Genomic DNA, 17,891 nt, shown 5'->3' with positions numbered 1-17,891 from the left:
TTGTGTCATTTTGGTTGGTGGTGTGCCCCAGGATTTTGTAAATGTAAAAAGTGTGCCGCGGCTCAAAAAAGGTTGAAAATCACTGCTCTAGGGGGTGCGCGAGAGGAAAAGTGTAATGGCGGTCTGATGGTGTAATAATATTAAATATTTAAAAAAAAATGTAATTTTAATTTAGAGGGACAGAGAGAGAGAGAGGAATCGGAGGCGAGGGGAACGGAGAGGTGCGTTGGGGAGAGACCGGGAGAAGAAATCGAGCCAGAGTCAGAGGAAGATGAGACGGAGGAGACCGAAAACGAGGAAGGGATAGCACAGACAAATCGGGAGCACATCGGCCCATCGCAGAGTCAAGGTGAAAAAAGAGGAACCGAGAGTGAGCATCAGACTGGGAAAAAAAGAGGAAATATGATGAAAAGTATGTGTCTGGGCTTCACTTGGATTGGCAACGCAGATTCCCCAAAGCCACAGTGCGTGGTGTGCAGTGAGGTTCTGGCTAACAGTCTGAAGCTCTTATTTACGTCGCCACCTGAACACCAAGCATGCCAGTGCAAGTCAAAAGCCCCTTACATTGTTCATCGAAATTGGACATCGAAATTGGAGGAGTTACAAAACAGCCTAAAACAACTGCAGTCTCATTCATGTGTTGGTCTATAAATGACGCACTACGGGCTTCATATCTGGTTACAGAATAGCGAGAAAGGGGCTACCGCACACAATCGCCGAAGACGTGAGCTTGCCAGCTGCCAGAGAGATGGTGGAATGTATGATTGGGGAGAAAGAAGCAAAAAAGTTGGACATGATCCCGGTGTCCAACAACACTGTCGCGCCGCATCGATGCTTTGTCCGAAGACATCCTGGCTACATTAGTCGGTCATTAATTGTAAATTAAATGTGATAATCTGCCTCTGAGCCTGTGCGTGTGTGCTCACATCCGTATTGCTCTTTAAAAGTGACGCCTTGTGTCACTGAAAGTTATTGAAACTTTGTTGCAGTGTTTCAGGGCGTTTTCACACCTTCAGTTTGTTTGCTTTGTTGCAGTTGCTCCTTTGTTCGGTTTGTGTTCACACTGCAACATTTAACAGCGGACTAAATCTTGTAAATAAATGCCACGCGCGAGCAAACTGTTCTCTCATTGGTCCGATTCTTATGCGGCTATGAAGGCTTAAAAGGCTCTGTTGCTTCTTTTTTTCTTTTTTTTTTTTATTAAGGGGGGGGGGGGGGGGTGCGCGAACCCGGTCGGGATGTAGAAGGGGGTGCGCGGTCTAAAAAGTTTGGGAACCGCTGGTCTATCAGAAAGTGTAAATAAAGCCAGGAGGTTAAATAGCAAGAATGTGTGACAGAAAACAAGCAAGAAAAACATGAACAAAGTTACACAATGACACCACAACAAAAAATGTAATTACCATGACAAAGCGTTGTGCAGAAGGCTGAAAGGTGAGTGGGTAGCAGGCTCTTGTCCCTGCCGGCACATCCAAAGTCTTTTAGCCGGAGAATCCGTCACCACACACCTCCAGGCTTGATGGGTCTCATTGTGTTATGAGAGACACATAAACATGATCATTTTACTTTATTCACGATTATTAAACATTTGGCAATATGTTGAAAGCAATCTTCCATCATCTACTTTTTTAAACCGCAAACTTTGAATGTGTTCGCTTCGGTCAAGTGATATTATTTGTCAAAGATTCAGGATTACCACTCTCTTCCAAGAAAGCTGTTTCTCATTGTGGAAGTATCTAAAATTTGTGATAATTAATTAAATGCTTCTCGGAAAGCCGTTAATAAGCAGCACAGACACAGACTGAGTCATGCATTCTATCCTGCTCCTCACCAGTGGTATGTCTTGCGTGAGTGAACGGTGAGCAGGCGAACTGAAGTCCAAGTGGACGGATCCTCCCTGTTGTCACAAATGACATTCAGTGACATTAACCATGAACCACATGAACCAACAAGCAAACCAGGGATAATGAATGCACCTTTTACAGGTTTACTAAGCGCCAATACCAGCTGGTATCTACCTGTGAAGTGACCAGCGCCTCTAGCACATAGACCCTGGTGCCACACCAGGACCTCAGGACCACCTGACATGTAAATTGCCCCACGGAGTCCGCCTGGAACCGTACTGGGATGTCCACACAGCCACAATCTGTTCGACAGAGGGAAGAGGAGACTCAGGGACGGGAGAAGTTTTATGCATTAAAGTAGCACAACTGTCAGGAGGACGGAGACAAGAACTGAATGCTGCAGCGCTCGCTGTGTGTATTTCTGTGTTTAGATAGAGAGAAAGAGAGAGACGGTGCACTTTCAACCTTCTCTCAATGTTTCTGTAAGTTATTAATAACTTACAATGAACGCTGCTTCATCACTTTTTGACCCGCTCGCCCGGAGGAACCCTTAATATTTTAAGTTGCCCAAGTTTACCCGCCCCATGGACCACAATTCCAACTATATGTTGTGTGCGCGCTGCTGTCTGCGCAATGTAAAACCATCATGCTTAACAATGTGTTAACTCCAGTTGACTCCCTATAGGACAAGGAGAGGCACTAATTATCAGTAGGACGAAGGTCAGACATTTACTGCCTTAACGTTTATTTCAGTAAGGTTATGAATAGGGTTGGGTACCGAAACTCTGTGCCAATATGGCACCGGTTCCTATACGTCCGGTATCTACCGGACCGAAACGCAACGCAGATTTCGGTGCCCGAGTCGATTGAAATACTTTTTTTACACGACTCTGATGACTCAGTCCTGGGAGCAGGACTCGGTCCTCCGCTCCTCACTCATAGTATTATTACGACGGGGGGGACTCCCAAACGATACCCAACCCTAGTTATAAACGTTTTACGATATGTTAAGAAAAACAGAACGAGAGACTTAGTTTGCAAACAAGAGCGAGTGCACAGGAGAGTTTGGAGTCTCCTATTCCACCTCTGCAGCATCATTCATGACAGCTACTCACACATCATACCACATTATTTTTATGTGTGTACCTGCAGGATTCTCCTATGATATGTTGCTGTCTTCCTTATGGGTATTGTGACATTGCTGGGTAAAGCAAAGTATTGTGGCAAAGAAACCGCCACGCTGTATTTTACTCCTTTACTGTGGTGAACATCTCTCAGCAGTTGGGCCTAACAAGAGACAAGAGAAAACAGAGGGACAGCTGGTAAACAACAAAGAAAACATTTCACGATCCTGCCTGGGTGAGAAAATGTGTGTACCTGATGTTTGACGAATGTACCTGATGTTTGACGAGCTTGCGCACAGCCGTGGCTGCCCTCACGGTGCTGCTGTGCAAAGAGAGCGTCAGCTTACGCCTCCTGTGTTCATCAGCGCTCATGCTGTACTGACCCCAGATGACCAGAGCTCGCTCCCGGGCCATATTGATCAGCGGCACGCGCACCATCTCTTCACACACCTGCCCCACCTTGCATTGTAGGCTTAGTACTGTCACACACACACAGCTGGCTCTATTGGTGGAGAGAAACGTCAGTGAAGTAATCCGCATTTAAATACTTCATGATTATTGGTGTCCTGCAATGAGTGATGTTTGGGGAGACAGGTTTCCTACCAGAGTTGCAGGGGATGGAGACTATGTTGGAACTGGGCCGGGCAGTGAAAGGGGAAGGAAAGAGGCAACTCTGATGTGGCCTTCACCATATAGACCACATCTCCCACCTAGAGGGACACACAGAGACAAAAGGGAAACTGTAGGCTTATTAATAAAATAAAATAAACAGAATTTAACAAGGATTTGGACAATTGGACAAAAATATATATATATATATATATATATTCAACAAAGTATCCTTTTACTTGGTTCTTGTCATCTATACACTCATACTATTCCAATGATTAGGAAAAAAAAGATTCTATTTTAATTTAAATAAACATTTTAGAGATTACATTGGTAGTTTTTACAATGATTTATCAGTTGCTTAAAGCTAGTGTTAGGAAGTTAACCTGGTCATAACTCCATCTCTTATATCAATTGTATATTCATTTGAAAATATCTCCTTCAAACAACTGTATTTATTCAAATTTGGATTGAAAAACTAAATTAAAAAAAGATTACATTTGAACACATCACAATGACGTTGTAATTTGCCTTCGCCCAATACTCATGTTTACTGTTTGGAGCCTGAATGCACCATAATGTAACTCAATACAACAGTTAGCTCCATCCGTTAGCCGGGGAGACCCCGTGCTGTAGCTGTTAGCAGCTAATTGACGTTAGCAGCTAATTGACGTTAGCAGCTAATTGACGTTAGCAGCTAATTGACGTTAGCTCTACTCGTGTTGTTCACAACGTTGCAAAAGCGGCGATCTTCCTATCGCATTTGTTCAACTGAATATCATCCCCTAATAAAGATTACATTTATTTCATACTTGCCCTCTTGGACAACTGCATGACGCGTTCCACGTCACGTGCCCGCACACAGAGTTTAGCGTTATGTTTCCACGGGCACGCGGACCAACGCGGCTAGAAACCGAATCTGCTGAGTCACATGCCAAGCAGTGCTCGCTACCAAATAGCTTACAGCTCAGCTAGCTATCAATTAACTCCCTTTTACGTGCATGTTTCAGTAAACCAAAGAACGGCAACTATATACTTCTAATAATATACGAAACATTGATCAAATAACATACTCACAGACGGTGTCCGAATAATAATAGTGTCCGAAGCAACATCGTAGGAGGATTAATTGCAGCATCTGAAGCGGTGTGAGCTCTGAGTGAAACGCCCTTCTTAAACAACGCTACTGCTGTGACCAGCTAGGGGCGCTGCAGCACACACAATGCTACTGAACACGTTTATACCAGTGTGTGGTAGAGATAACCACACCGCTGATTCAATGCCATCTCTATATGCATGTAACGTTACCTGATTCCTGACACAAAATAACACTGTGTTACGAATAAGGATTTTTGTTGTTACAGTCTGTAGCAACTGGTTTTTGGTACTGGCTCAAAGCATTCCCCATTTTTGCACTCTACTGATAACACAACAAATGCAAGTTAAAAGTCAGTTAGTTAGCTCAGTGAGTTCATTAGCTAAAGCTAGCTTAACTTCTCGCGCGAGGTGTTAGATAACGTTAAGCGTTACCGAGCAATTAAGCTATAGTTTGCGCCAAATCCCTATTAAGCACATTACTTTTATCATTTGTATTCTTTAATTTCGTATAGCTTGTTCGTTAATGACCTCAGAAGTTCCTTTACCTTTAACGCAGGCTTTCCTATCAATATTGTCTTGACCGTTTCCAACATTTGTTACCGGGACTGTCGACGTCGTGTCGTTGAACTCGACACGCGATGGGTCAACGCGAACACTTCCAGTCATATGACTTTCTAATAACTACTATATATACATATTGTTCTTCTCACTAACGTAGCTTGCATAACATGTTATTATCGTCCAATGTTAACTTACTGACTCGCATAGGCACACGCTCAGGTGGTTTCCAGTGGAGGTGGCTGCGCTCCTTTTACAACCCCGGGCAGTCCGGCGGGCGGTGCAGCGTTTGACAATGAGCAGTAAACCTTTATATAGAACCAAAGCATCGTGTTTATTTCGGAGGAATTTAATGTTCTTTATACTATAGGTGTCAATACAGGGCGTAATTATTTTTAAAAAACGAAATGCGTTTTTCTACTGATTTTTCAATTAGTGGAAGGTTAACAGAATAATTTGCGTCATGGATAATTCAATCAATCTAAGATCTCATCTTCTGGCCTTTACTCAACAAATGTTTGTTTATGTTGCAACGAGACTGCTTATTATATTTGTTACTGCACATATTACATAATAAAGAGTCATAAATACACAGAATTAACATGAGTTTCATTTTATAACAAAAAAACAACACATTGTACATCATAAACATATCCATAAATCAAAATCAAAATAGAATCCAACAAGCAAAAACTGTTAAATGATCAATAGATTATATGATTTGTTTCACGAGAAAAAAAAATGTATTTCTTCAGTACAAAGCATGTTACAAAAATATACCTGGATATTGTTAGTCAAACAAACATCATATCAAACATAATAGTGCTTGAAAAATAACAATTTCAAAGTATTAACATCAACCTTTGAAAGACAAATGTCTCACTCATGCCTCAGAACAAAATTAGATAAATCAATTTCAGTAATTTGCTAAGACATGACAGCACCAGGGCTCTCCCATATTTCATCATCGTAAGTTTCAGAGGTGGCTCTGATTTCATCTGTGCCCGTTGAGTAGAGGCTGTGGCAGTCTTTCACTGTAGTCTCTTCAGCATTTCGGAGGAAATGGTGCGTAACCGGCTCCACAGGAGGATCTTTAGATGGTTCTGAGCATGTATGCAAACACTGGTCAACTACAACAGCTTCACTTGTTTCCAACTCCTGATAATTAACTTCTGCTGAACTTCTCTCTGTAAACTGAGCCGTGGCTTTATCTGGTGGCTTTTCCTGCCTCCCTGCGTGCTCTCCACTTGAGATCGCTGGTGTGACTTCATCCTTCATGCCCCTCTGGTCCTGAGGTCTGCTCTCCAGGCCAAAGAAGTTGTTTCGGACGACATAGCGCACGCACTGGAGGAGGACATTCCTCTCGTGGCGGATATCTTGGGCCAGCAACTAAACAGAGTGAAAGAAAATAAGAGATGCTGCATCATATAGATAATCTACATCTAAATATATTTGTATTATCTCAATTTAAAATCCTGTGAAATATGCTTGTATAATAATACCATCTCGAGTAGAGTGGGACGACGCTTCTGCGGTGTATCTTGGTGTCCTCCTCTACCGCCCCTTCCTCGCCTGCCTCCTCGTCCCCTCCGTCCCCTTCCGCCATTAGGAGTGTGAAGGGCCTCTGTAACCTGTGAAGAGGTCTCCGGCCCTCTCGAGGGCCCTCTGTCCGGACACTTTTGTGGAATTGTGTTTAGAAGAGCCTGGTTTTCTTGTACAAGGTCTTTAGCTCTCTGAATAGGAATGTCTGAAACACAAGAAAAAAAGAATAGATAGATTTTAAGTGTTTGTTTTTTACATGCTTTATCCCAATTTGTATTTTGTCTATCAATGCATAACAGAATATAAACAACTGACCTATCATCATCTTTTTTGGGTCGAATTAAACTACTTAGTTCATTATGTGGGGTTCAGACAAACAATTATGACCAAAGATTTGTTCTTGCAGTTATTTATATCGAGGTTGAATAGGTGTAATTTACACATTTCCTGTCTGCTATTTACAAACTTCTCCAGACTTGGAAGTTATCGACTTGTATTCTCCATACTTTATAATTTTGGTAAGATGCCTGAATGAAGGTCTGTTGTTAACACAAGCAACGTTTTGTTCTACAACATTAAAAAATATTAGTAATAGTAAATGCACCACTCGTGAATTCTTAAGCTTTAAGGTGTCTTATGAAAGGTGGTCATAACGAGCACCAGCGGCCTTTAGCTTAGTGGTGGCTGTGAAGTAATGTGACCACGGTGAAGTTTGTTTGCAGCCTAACATCAGCTTTAGTGGTGACTAATGTCTGTTGTGTGTTTGAATATTCAGTCCGACTTAAGGAGTATGTGTCATTGTCTCTTCAGCTCTTTTGGATGACCTGGATGTTGATAGATAATAGTGTGTTCTGTAGCAGCTTGAGGACGGTGGCAAACTCACCTTCTGGTTCATCATCACTTTCACTCATGCAGCCGTAGTTGGCCACCAGGGAGCCCAGAGCCGAGCTCATCTGTTTCGGAGCCACAACCAGGCCACCAATCCTGGACTCAGGGGCTGGGTCCTCTCGGTCTGAATCTTGGCGCACGTGAGAAACACATCTCGATTACCATCACAATTGTGTTTTCGCTATGATAGAGAGAATATCGAACCAACCAAGATGTGACAATAAAGGCACTGTGACATATTTTTGCCCCTCGCACATCAGATGAGTCCCTCACCATGGTCACTGCTGGCCAGCGCTCCCAGTGGATCCCCGTCCCTGCGGGGCTGGGTGAGGGGCGGAGGTCTCCCTGTCTCACTGCTGTCAGACAGGTGAGGGCCTCGAGGGTGACGCCCACGGAACCCTCTGTTGCCCCGGCCACGGCCTCGACCCCGCCCTCTGCCTCTCATCCGCCTGTGAGACAGAGTTTAGATAAGATTAACTCTGAGCGAGTCCAAATATACTTTTGTTTCTGTGAGCAATAAAAGAAAAAAGAAAAAGATGCCGTGTATTTGAACATTTACCCAAACTGAGCCGTCTCCAGAACGGCTCCCGTCTCCTCCCGCACCTCCATCACTTTCTTCTTCTTGTCCATATTCTCAAGTGTCGGAAAGTTTCTGGAAAGTCAAATTATTATTATTACGTTTTGCTGATTGGAAGGAGGCGTCTTATGCAAAATCCATGTATAAACGCAACATAGAAAATCTGGATCAACTTATGATATTATGCCATTAATAGTTCAAAGATGAATGGAAATAAATTAGATTCCTGACTTGCGCCTCTCCGCTCTCCATTTCATAATCTCGTCCGGTGTGTCCAGCTTGATCCTTTTAGCGCCTGGTGCATGGTTCTGCAGTCAGGACATAGAAAAGACTGATATTAACAAAGGGAAAATACTGTAAGTTTAAGATACACAGCGAGTTGTTTCACTTACGTTTTTCCAGTGGATGCTGACTAGTTTTTCATGAGCCATGAAGGTGCAGTCTGCCACAGAACACTACGAAAGAGATTTGATGGAGGTAGTCAGAGGAACTTGATTACTTCCATAATTTAAACCGTATATTATAAACTTTTATTATAGATTTTAAAAGATATATTAAACTACCTTGACATGTTGAGAAACGTGCTCATCGTACTTCTCCTGGATTTTGAAGCCACGGTCACAGGTGTCGCAAAAATGGGAATACTCCGGTTGTTTCTTGTTTTTCTGCTGTGGATTATAGACAGATCAGCTGTAGCTTGGCTTGTTCTCGGTGCAGAGCGCGCTGCTGTTGTTTGATAATATTTATGAAAGGTTAAGATCATGATTAAAGTTGTAGTGCTCTAACAGATAGGTACCGGTACCTTTTTCCCATGGTTGTGGGGGGCTCCGTGACTCTGTCTTCCACCTCGATGCCATTCGCGACCATAGTTTTGACCTGAAGACAGGACTGACGTTAGAGGCACGACAGCACAACACAAACAAACACATCAACTCTTCATTTTTAATAATGCGACAATGCTTTCTTTATGACACTCCGACAATTTTACACACTAAGTTTGGTTTACACTCACACGAGAGTCTGATAATGCTGACTGGTTGTGATTTTGAAAATTGCTTAAGTTATTGCAATTATTTGAAGAAAAAAACGGTCAAGTAAACATGGTCAAATGTGATATTTACAGATACATTAGTTGCCTATTTTCAATATGATCATTACAAGACTATCATTTTGTCTGGCTGTGAATTAAAGAAGCCATTTTAAGCTGGCTATGGAGTGGTCTCACCGACGTCACGATCTCCTTAGTTACGAGGTCGGTCGGCCATGTTGGAGTACATACAGATCCTACATGGCGGCGAGTAAACAAGGAAGTGCGGCGAAAATACAATACTTTGAATCACTGGATAGTGCATCAAAGGTTCGCTACCTGGCCAAATTGAAGGTTATTGGTAACTTGGATCCCTATACGATGAGTGCAGATGGTTTCAGTGCCGATCCTACTTATCTTCCATCGGTAAACTACGCCAACATCTACACGTATCTCGTGAACACCCCCAGTCCTTACACAAAAGACGAGTTGGAGTGCTACAAAGGGCTCGACGCTTATAATCAGTTTGTCAGTGGATGGGTCCGAGACGTCAAAGCAACGGTCGTTGAGAATTCTCATCTCGTCATTGGGAGGGTAAATATATACAGATCTGGTCAGATATTTAGCAATATTCAATGTTTACTCAGTGCAAACAGACACGTGTGTTTGTTTACATTGTACATGCACGTCATTGTGTGCGTGTGTGTAGGAATTCACTTTAAACTAACCCCTAACTTCATCCCCCCCCCCCACACATATATATATATATATATATATATATATATATATATATATATATATATATATATATATGATCTGACGTTAAACTCATATCAAGCAATGCTGAGGCTGCATCTCTGTGTTTCGCCTGTTGTACACGCTCGACACGTCTCTGGTACCGACTGCTGTCACGGGCCGATGAAGCTTCGGTAACCTTCTCATGTCCAAGTTTAATTTATATTTCCTTTATTAAATACTGTTCACAAACGAATTTGTAAATAAAATCACTGACCACTTATAAAGTGATCCGCACATACTCTAGTGTACGCCAAATTCCATTCCTTTATATCTCGAGAGATGCGTGACAGCCATTTCTCGCGACGTCGCTTGGATAGCTCCTTCGTGTCATTTCCTTGATGTGTAATGACCGCTGGCAAACGAAAGAATGATTTCTTGTCTATCAGCTCTGCTGCCACAACCAAAGACAGCACAAAAGTTCACCATGATCGATAGGTTATGCGACTCAGCCGTGCATGCCAGTGGCTTTGTGTGTACTCCAACATGGCCGACAGCTAAACTGTGACGTCACACGAGGCCACTCTATAGTGCCATTGTGATTGTTTTTTGGGTGATTTAATCACCATTAATAGCCTGTATAGGCTACTCACCGTGTGGACGTTTCTGTCCATAGTTCCCACGACCCGAGGGTAAACCGAACTCTGCCGCTGCCCCGTGATGCCATCCCGCCTGGCCGCTGTAGTCCCACACGGGCTCGGAGGACGTCTCGCTCCAGCTCCACATGCTGGGCTGGAAGCCGCTCGCGTGCGGCTGCTGCTGGTAGGTCTGGATGGAGGTCGGAGGGGGACAGCCGAAGTCCGGCGGAGGATAGTGTCCCTGTTCATCCATACTTCACGCCCGATATCTTTCTTCGTATCGACAGTGAAGTATATTCGAAGTAAACGTGGGTTTCTCACCACGCAGCTCTCACATGTGCATGTTTTGCTCCAGTTTGCGCATATGTTCGTCACTTCCGCGAGAGCAGGAAGTACATACAACATATGAACACAATAACAAAATAACAAAATAGGAACGTCTACCAGTAGCTTATAGCTTTGTTGAAGTTGTATATCATGCGCCACTGCAACGGTATTTGCGTTTTAGGTTTTACTAAAAGTATTATTTCCTCGAGTCGGTATGTCTGCGATGATTTCTCGCGAGATTTGACACGAAAGTCCTCTTTTTGGGTTGCCAGGTTGTGGAGAAAACACGTTTGGAATTTAATCCCATATATAAAGTAACTGGACTCCCGTTATGTTCTGAAAAAAGTTAGTGTCATAAATTCGCTGGTACTGGGTTTCCTAACAGCCAACTCACTGTTATTTTTTACTTTTGCGTTAACTGTTAAATAAAAAAGATATTTGCACTTGTAAATTATGAACAATGCATTACGTTGATATGTCCTATTAATGAAAACCCATATTCCATACCTAGCTGAAACAACGATACGGTTTTTAAAACATTTCTGAAATCGGGTGATGTCGAATTAACGGACTTGGCAACCCGTCAGTTTCCTGGTGCTCGCTTCTCGCCGCGTGTCTCTCACACAGAGTGGGAGTAGCAGCGTGGCGACTCGGAAGGCTCTCAACTTGGAGAGCGCACATTTTCTGCAAAAGTAACTGAGCTGCTGCCAAAATGCTCGTGTTATTTGAAACCGCCGCTGGATATGCAATATTCAAGGTATATATATATATATAAACACCTCCTCTGTTTCCTGTCACGTAAATAATTATGGATTTTGTACTCTTTAGCTATCCACGTTAGCTTAGCCTCGTGGCTAGCTACCCACACGCACGTTGCATCAGTTGTAAGTAGCGTTAGTGAGTCTAATGAAATAGTGTTTATAGTGTTTTTATTCGTAGTCAGGCATGTGAACGGGCTGATTTGACGTTTCGCTTGTAAGGTAACGAGTGTTTTTGCTGAGGTTTAACTTAAGCTAATGCAGCATGGCAGAGTAAAGGCCCCGTAACCACGTGTGCCTGAGTTAACTTCAAGGAATGTCTCTACTTCTCACAAGTGTTCACATCCATATTGTAAATGTATTAAAACTCGCGCTATTAGTTGATCAACACTAACTTTTCAAGAGAATGTAACTTAACCCATAAATCTAAAGACATTTATGAATTAAATGTGTTACAACTAACCGAGAGCTTCTGCTGTATTTCAGGTCCTTGATGAATCCAAGCTGCAGCAGGTTGACAGCCTGTATAAGGAGTTTGAAACTCCTGAAAAGGCGAACCAAATGTAAGTGTAGAAAGTGCCATGCAATCAGCGGGTTGTCGCCATGTGATACTGTGTAGCTCACGTAAAACATGTCTGAACTGTTTCCTTTTGTCCCCTGCTAGTGTGAAGCTGAAGCACTTTGAGAAGTTTCAGGACACCACAGAGGCCTTAGCAGGTAACGACATATGTCTTTGCAGAATAATACAGCACACCTGTGATCTGTCATGTGTTTTTGTGTCTGATTAAAACATGATATTCCACTGAGCTCTTATCTCTGAGACTCCTTTATGCCCCCTCGGGCCTATTCGACTGGCTGTTTGTGGTTCTATGCATTTGTGTACGTTAGTGTTTCTAATCTAGACTAAAAATCTGGGTGGGCCTCTCTGGCACAGCACTTAACTGGGTTGAATCCTACTTGAAGGACCGAGAATACTTTGTCTGTAGCTGATTACACATCAGAGCTGACTAAAATGACATGTGGTGTTCCCTAAGGTTCAATACTGGGGCCTCTTCTGTTCAACATCTACATGCTTCCACTAGCTCAGATTATGGAAAACAACAAAGTGTGTTATCATAATTATGCAGACGACACTCAAATCTACATAACTATGTCACCAGGGGACTATAATCCCATACAAGGGCTGGGTAACTGCATTGAACAAATCAACAACTGGATGTGCCAGAATTTTCTTCAATTAAACAAAGATAAAACAGAAGTAATTGTTTTTGGTACCAAGGACGAACGATTGAAAATCACCGCTCAGCTTCAGTCACTGATGTTAAAACCCACAAACCAAGCCAGAAATCTAGGTGTAGTTATGGATTCAGACCTCAACCTGAACAGCCATATCAAGACAATTACAAAATCAGCCTACTATCACCTGAAGAACATATCAAGGATTAGAGGACTTATGTCTCAACAGGATTTGGAAAAACTTGTCCACGCATTTATCTTCAGCAGACTGGACTACTGTAACGGTGTGTTTACAGGTCTCTGTAAAAAGTCTGTCAGAACGCTGCAGCTCGAGTCCTCACTAAGACCAGGAGGGTGGATCACATCACTCCAGTTCTGAGGTCTTTGCACTGGCGTCCTGTCCAACAAAGAATTGACTTTAAAATCCTGCTGTTGGTTTACAAAGCACTGAATGGTTTAGGGCCAAAATACATCTCTGATCTGCTGCTACCTTATGAACCATCCCGACCCCTCAGGTCGTCTGGGACCGGTCTACTTTGTGCTATACAAATAAACTTGCCTTGCCTTCTAATGCGGTGTTCCCAACCTCTGCCTCTCAGCTGCCACTGCCCTTACCGAGGGAAAAATTGGCAAGAGTTTGAAGAAAGTGCTGAAGAAGGTTGTGGCCAAGGACGCTCACGAGCAGCTGGCCATCAGCGACGCTAAACTCGGCGGGGTCATTAAAGTAAGTATACAAATTGATAGTATGTACTGGCTACGCGTTCAATGCACGAGTTCCGGGTCTTAAACGGTTGTGGTTTTCAGGAAAAGCTGGACCTGAGCTGTATCCACAACGCTGCCGTGTTCGAGCTGATGAGGTGCATCAGGAGTCAGATGGAGAGCCTCATCACCGGCCTCCCGCCCAAGGAGATCAGCGCCATGTCTCTGGGATTAGCTCACAGGTACGTGGCGCACGGACGCGGCATCGCGTAAATGCGGGCGCTGCCGATGATTATACTTGCTGTCTGAAACCTCCTGTGGATTTTCCTCAGCGTTCGTCACTACCGCTGAGGCAGCCATCTCTCCCCAAGCACAGGAATATGAAAAGTAGTGCACCGTGAGGAATAACCCATTAATAGCTCTTCTCTGTGTTCTCCAGTTTATCCCGCTACAAGCTGAAGTTCAGTCCAGACAAAGTGGACACCATGATTGTGCAGGCCATCTGTAAGTTGAATACAATATTCACAAATTACCTTTTTTTTTCTTCTTTTTTTTTTGTCATGTCGGTTGTGTATTTGAATGTGCAGTCTGACTTAAAGTATTTGTCGTGGTCTCTTCAGCTCTTTTGGACGACCTGGATAAGGAGCTCAACAACTACATCATGCGCTGCAGAGAGTGGTACGGCTGGCACTTTCCTGAGCTGGGAAAGGTAGTCACTGACAACTTGGTCTACTGCAAAGCTGTCCGCAAAATAGGTAAAAAAAAATTGCTGTTGCACATACTTATACATACAAATTAAGTTTGGTGCATCAGTGGCTGATAGGCTTAGTTCCTAGTGGGGGCAAAGTGTCTTATCCACTATTAGATCAGCTGTAAGATGCATGCATAAAGAACACCAGTGACTGTGTTCCCGTGTCTCTGTGCGTCCACCAGGCGACCGCACCAACGTGGCCGGCTCCGATCTGTCCGACATCCTCCCCGAGGAAGTCGAGGCCGAGGTCAAACTGGCGGCCGAGATCTCGATGGGAACGGAAGTGTCGGAGCAGGACATCGGCAACATACGGCACCTGTGCGACCAGGTTTGTCTCTTTCTTACTGTCGAACATTGAAGAGCTCAAGTGACAGTTGTGATGATGACGACATGTCGTCTTTACCCTGAAACAAATCATGTGGGTTTTCAGTCACTACCTCATCTGAACAGTCACATGGTACGGCTACAGCACCGCGTTGACTCGTGACCAGCTGGTGTAATTCAAATATTGTCTCCTTTTTTTTCTGTAGGTGATTGACATCTCAGAGTACCGCACTCAGCTGTACGACTACTTGAAGAACCGAATGATGGCCATCGCCCCCAACCTGACCGTGATGGTGGGAGAGCTGGTCGGAGCCCGTCTCATCTCGCATGCAGGTGAGTCACAGAGAGGAGACCAGTGAAAACCAGCCGAGCGGTGATGATGACGACATGATGTCGCTTTCCTGAAAAAGACTGATGCTTTTAAGTCACTACCTCATCTGAGCTCGTGCCTACAGGCCCAATGAGCAGGTACCGACGAGAGAAACGTGTTAACTTGTCTTTCCTGTTGCTGCAAGGTTCCCTTCTGAATCTGGCCAAGCATCCCGCCTCCACGGTGCAGATCCTCGGAGCAGAGAAGGCTCTGTTCAGAGCCCTGAAGACTCGCAAGGACACACCTAAGTACGGTCTCATCTACCATGCCTCCCTAGTGGGCCAGACCAGTGCCAAGAATAAGGGCAAGGTAAGTCCAGAAGAACATGTGACTGGACTAAGTAATAATCGTCCCAGTCCATTGGTTAGACAATAAACATGGACATTGTTTTTGTAATATCTGTCCAGATCTCCAGAATGCTGGCAGCTAAAGCATCCCTGGCTATTCGCTATGACGCCCTGGGAGAGGACACGAATGCCGAAATGGGAGTGGAGAACCGGGCCAAGCTGGAGGTCAGGCTACGCCAGCTGGAGGAGAAAGGAGTAAGTAACACTAGGAGAAAAAGATGTTTACCTTTTTCTGTGTCAGAAGTATCGCTCACATGTACTTGTATAAAGCAGGTCAGAGTAAAGTATCTCCCAGCCCTACTTGCTGGTTAAATTGGTCAATGTTTATGACTCTATCTGCTCTGGGCTTTCTCTCTGCTGGTCATCTTATCGTTTCCCCATTTATTTTTCTTCTTATCAGATCCGAAGAATTAGCGGAACGGGCAAAGCAATGGCACAGGCAGACAAATACCAGCACAAGAGGTGAATACTCCAAAACCTGTTTCCAAAGATGATGTATTCCCACATGTAAATATGAACGGTGTTAAATACCCTCTCGTTCCTCCGCAGTGAGGTGAGAATGTACGATCCGTCTGGTGATTCTACGATTCCCTCCACCTCAAAGAAGAGGAAGTTAGAGGCGGTAGAGGAGGCTGAAGAGCCCGAAACACCGGTGGCCAAATCCAAAAAGGCCAAAAAGCAACCAGTAAAAGAAGGTGGGTAGGATGGAAACAAATGCCATCTCGTGACCTCGTGACATAGTGCTCACAATGGAGATTATGAGGCTCACAATCTTATTATATATATTTTTTTTTTTGTTGTTGCATGTTTTGTAGAAGAAGAAGAAGCAGCAGAGGAGACTCCCAAGAAAAAGAAGAAGAAAAAGGACAAGAAAGAGGAGGAACCAGAGGAAGCCGAAGTGGAAGAGGTACCAGTTACAGAGGTACGGATCTATTTACACTTCGTCTACAGACCATTCATACGAGAGTTCCAGTGTTTGTTTTTGAACATTCGTTGTGCTCACTTCTGTTCTCTCTCCAGTCATCAGAAAAGAAAAAGAAGAAGAAAAAAAAGAAGATCAAGGAGGAGGAAGAAGATGACTGAAATCGTGGTGTATATATTTTCTGTTTATGTCGATTTAGTTTTGTGTCGTACATTTATATCAAATAAGGGCAACGCTGTATTGAGTGCCTGTTTCTGGACGTCAAGTAAAAAGGTGCACATTAAAGAAAATCAACAATTTTATGACTGAGGAACGTGTGCTTTACAACCATAGTGGATCTCCAGTTATTAAAGGAGTGAAAATGTAAATATTTCTGTTCACAAAGTCCTGTCGTGGTTTGAACGTTTATTTCGGTTCATTTTTAACTGTAAACGACTCAACAGACGTGTATTAAATTCAGCAAGATTCCCCGTTCTATTGTGATGGATCATTTCATTGTCCAAGACTGAATGTCTGCCCTGGTGAGAAACAGCTTTGTTTTTACTGTTTGCAATGCATCTCCAAAGTCCTAAATGGTCATTGTTATAATTCGTGATAATGTGTAGATGTAGCATTCATTACATAATCATGTGCTAGAAGCCCCGAGCAGTGTTGGTATGATTCACGGTTCTTGAGGTTTTGAAAAATACATCATTATTACGGCTAATAACCATGTTGCACATCTTATTTGGAGACACAACCATTCATTAGAATGTAATTTAAGTTCTGTCCCCCTATCTTTTTTTTTTTTGGTATAGTTTTGACAAAAGGTTATTTATAAAGAATGCAGGTAAACATTTGTAGCACATAAAAAAAGCTCAAAGGACAATTATATTTAAATGAACTGAAGCTGTTGCCCCGCAATGGTTGAAATACTTTTTACTTTTTGTTAGAATTCAATTTATTAATATATTCATAAATATTGCAAATCACAAATTTGCCTCAGAGGGCTTTACAATCTGCACATACGGCATCCTCTGTCCCGGGACTCACCCCACATTGGTGCAGGAGGACAGCAGTGCAATAGATGTCATGTGTAGAGAATGAACGTAACGGAGTTACAACACATCCAATGCATATGACAGAAATGATTCATGTGAGAGTAGTAATGATTAAACTCGTGAGTGTGTCTGACCCCCGGACTGGAACTGGAAGCTGGTTCCACAGAAGAGCTTGATAACTGAAGGCTCTGGCTCCCATCCTACTTTTAAAGACTGTAGGAACCACAAGTAACCCTGAATTAAGGGAGCGCAGCTCTCTAGTAGGGTAATATTGTACTATAAGCTCCTTGAGATATGATGGTGCCTGACCAATTAAGGCTTTGTAGGTGAGAATGATTTTAAATTAAATTCTTAGTTTTATAGGGAGCCAGTGCAGAGAAGCTAATACAGGAGTAATGTGATCAATAAATAAATAAATATATAATTGCAACACACTCACAGGGTCCATTTTCATGCATCACATACATTTAGCTAATACCA

General features: G+C 43.2%; 2 protein-coding genes across 5 annotated transcripts; one reads left to right on the top strand and one right to left on the bottom strand.

Annotated features, from left to right (window-relative positions):
* Nucleotides 1–5,833: 5,833 nt before the first annotated feature.
* Nucleotides 5,834–10,982, bottom strand: nufip1 (nuclear FMR1 interacting protein 1). 3 transcript variants are annotated; one of them, XM_079296787.1, is made up of 10 exons: nucleotides 10,653–10,982; nucleotides 9,040–9,113; nucleotides 8,801–8,905; nucleotides 8,630–8,692; nucleotides 8,469–8,545; nucleotides 8,220–8,312; nucleotides 7,934–8,109; nucleotides 7,656–7,790; nucleotides 6,733–6,977; nucleotides 5,834–6,619 (listed from the first exon to the last, which is right to left on the bottom strand). In XM_079296787.1, exons 1-10 carry the CDS (start codon nucleotides 10,888–10,890, stop codon nucleotides 6,158–6,160), a joined length of 1,668 nt encoding a protein of 555 aa, XP_079152913.1. In that variant the 5' UTR covers nucleotides 10,891–10,982; the 3' UTR covers nucleotides 5,834–6,157. The 3 variants fall into 3 exon arrangements, with proteins under 3 accessions (XP_079152913.1, XP_079152915.1, XP_079152914.1); XM_079296789.1 differs by having other exon boundaries at nucleotides 7,656–7,784; XM_079296788.1 differs by having other exon boundaries at nucleotides 8,801–8,902.
* Nucleotides 10,983–11,589: 607 nt separating this feature from the next.
* Nucleotides 11,590–16,670, top strand: nop58 (NOP58 ribonucleoprotein homolog (yeast)). 2 transcript variants are annotated; one of them, XM_079296206.1, is made up of 15 exons: nucleotides 11,590–11,721; nucleotides 12,209–12,285; nucleotides 12,387–12,439; nucleotides 13,558–13,682; nucleotides 13,763–13,899; nucleotides 14,097–14,161; nucleotides 14,278–14,412; nucleotides 14,591–14,736; nucleotides 14,939–15,065; nucleotides 15,248–15,411; nucleotides 15,510–15,644; nucleotides 15,850–15,911; nucleotides 15,999–16,144; nucleotides 16,268–16,371; nucleotides 16,470–16,670. In XM_079296206.1, exons 1-15 carry the CDS (start codon nucleotides 11,677–11,679, stop codon nucleotides 16,530–16,532), a joined length of 1,584 nt encoding a protein of 527 aa, XP_079152332.1. In that variant the 5' UTR covers nucleotides 11,590–11,676; the 3' UTR covers nucleotides 16,533–16,670. The 2 variants fall into 2 exon arrangements, with proteins under 2 accessions (XP_079152332.1, XP_079152331.1); XM_079296205.1 differs by having other exon boundaries at nucleotides 16,265–16,371.
* The last annotated feature ends 1,221 nt before the right edge of the window (nucleotides 16,671–17,891 follow it).

This window comes from Melanostigma gelatinosum (assembly GCF_949748355.1).
Source record: "Melanostigma gelatinosum genome assembly, chromosome: 24".
NCBI lineage: Eukaryota > Metazoa > Chordata > Actinopteri > Perciformes > Zoarcidae > Melanostigma > Melanostigma gelatinosum.
The sequence above is the reverse complement of the archived record's forward strand: the minus strand, read 5'-3'. Positions and strand labels throughout refer to the sequence as shown.

What these genes read in the sequence shown, in the direction of transcription:
- nufip1 (XM_079296787.1), bottom strand. Translation starts at nt 10,890, where the DNA reads ATGGATGAACAGGGACACTATCCTCCGCCGGACTTCGGCTGTCCCCCT. An exon ending in TGGACAGAAACGTCCACACG is followed by an intron (nt 9,114 to 10,652) that starts GTGAGTAGCCTA and finishes TCCTGTCTTCAG; the next exon opens with GTCAAAACTATGGTCGCGAA. An exon ending in CCCACAACCATGGGAAAAAG is followed by an intron (nt 8,906 to 9,039) that starts GTACCGGTACCT and finishes TATAATCCACAG; the next exon opens with CAGAAAAACAAGAAACAACC.
- nop58 (XM_079296205.1), top strand. Translation starts at nt 11,677, where the DNA reads ATGCTCGTGTTATTTGAAACCGCCGCTGGATATGCAATATTCAAG. An exon ending in TACGGCACCTGTGCGACCAG is followed by an intron (nt 14,737 to 14,938) that starts GTTTGTCTCTTT and finishes TTTTTTCTGTAG; the next exon opens with GTGATTGACATCTCAGAGTA. An exon ending in AAAGCAACCAGTAAAAGAAG is followed by an intron (nt 16,145 to 16,264) that starts GTGGGTAGGATG and finishes CATGTTTTGTAG; the next exon opens with AAGAAGAAGAAGCAGCAGAG.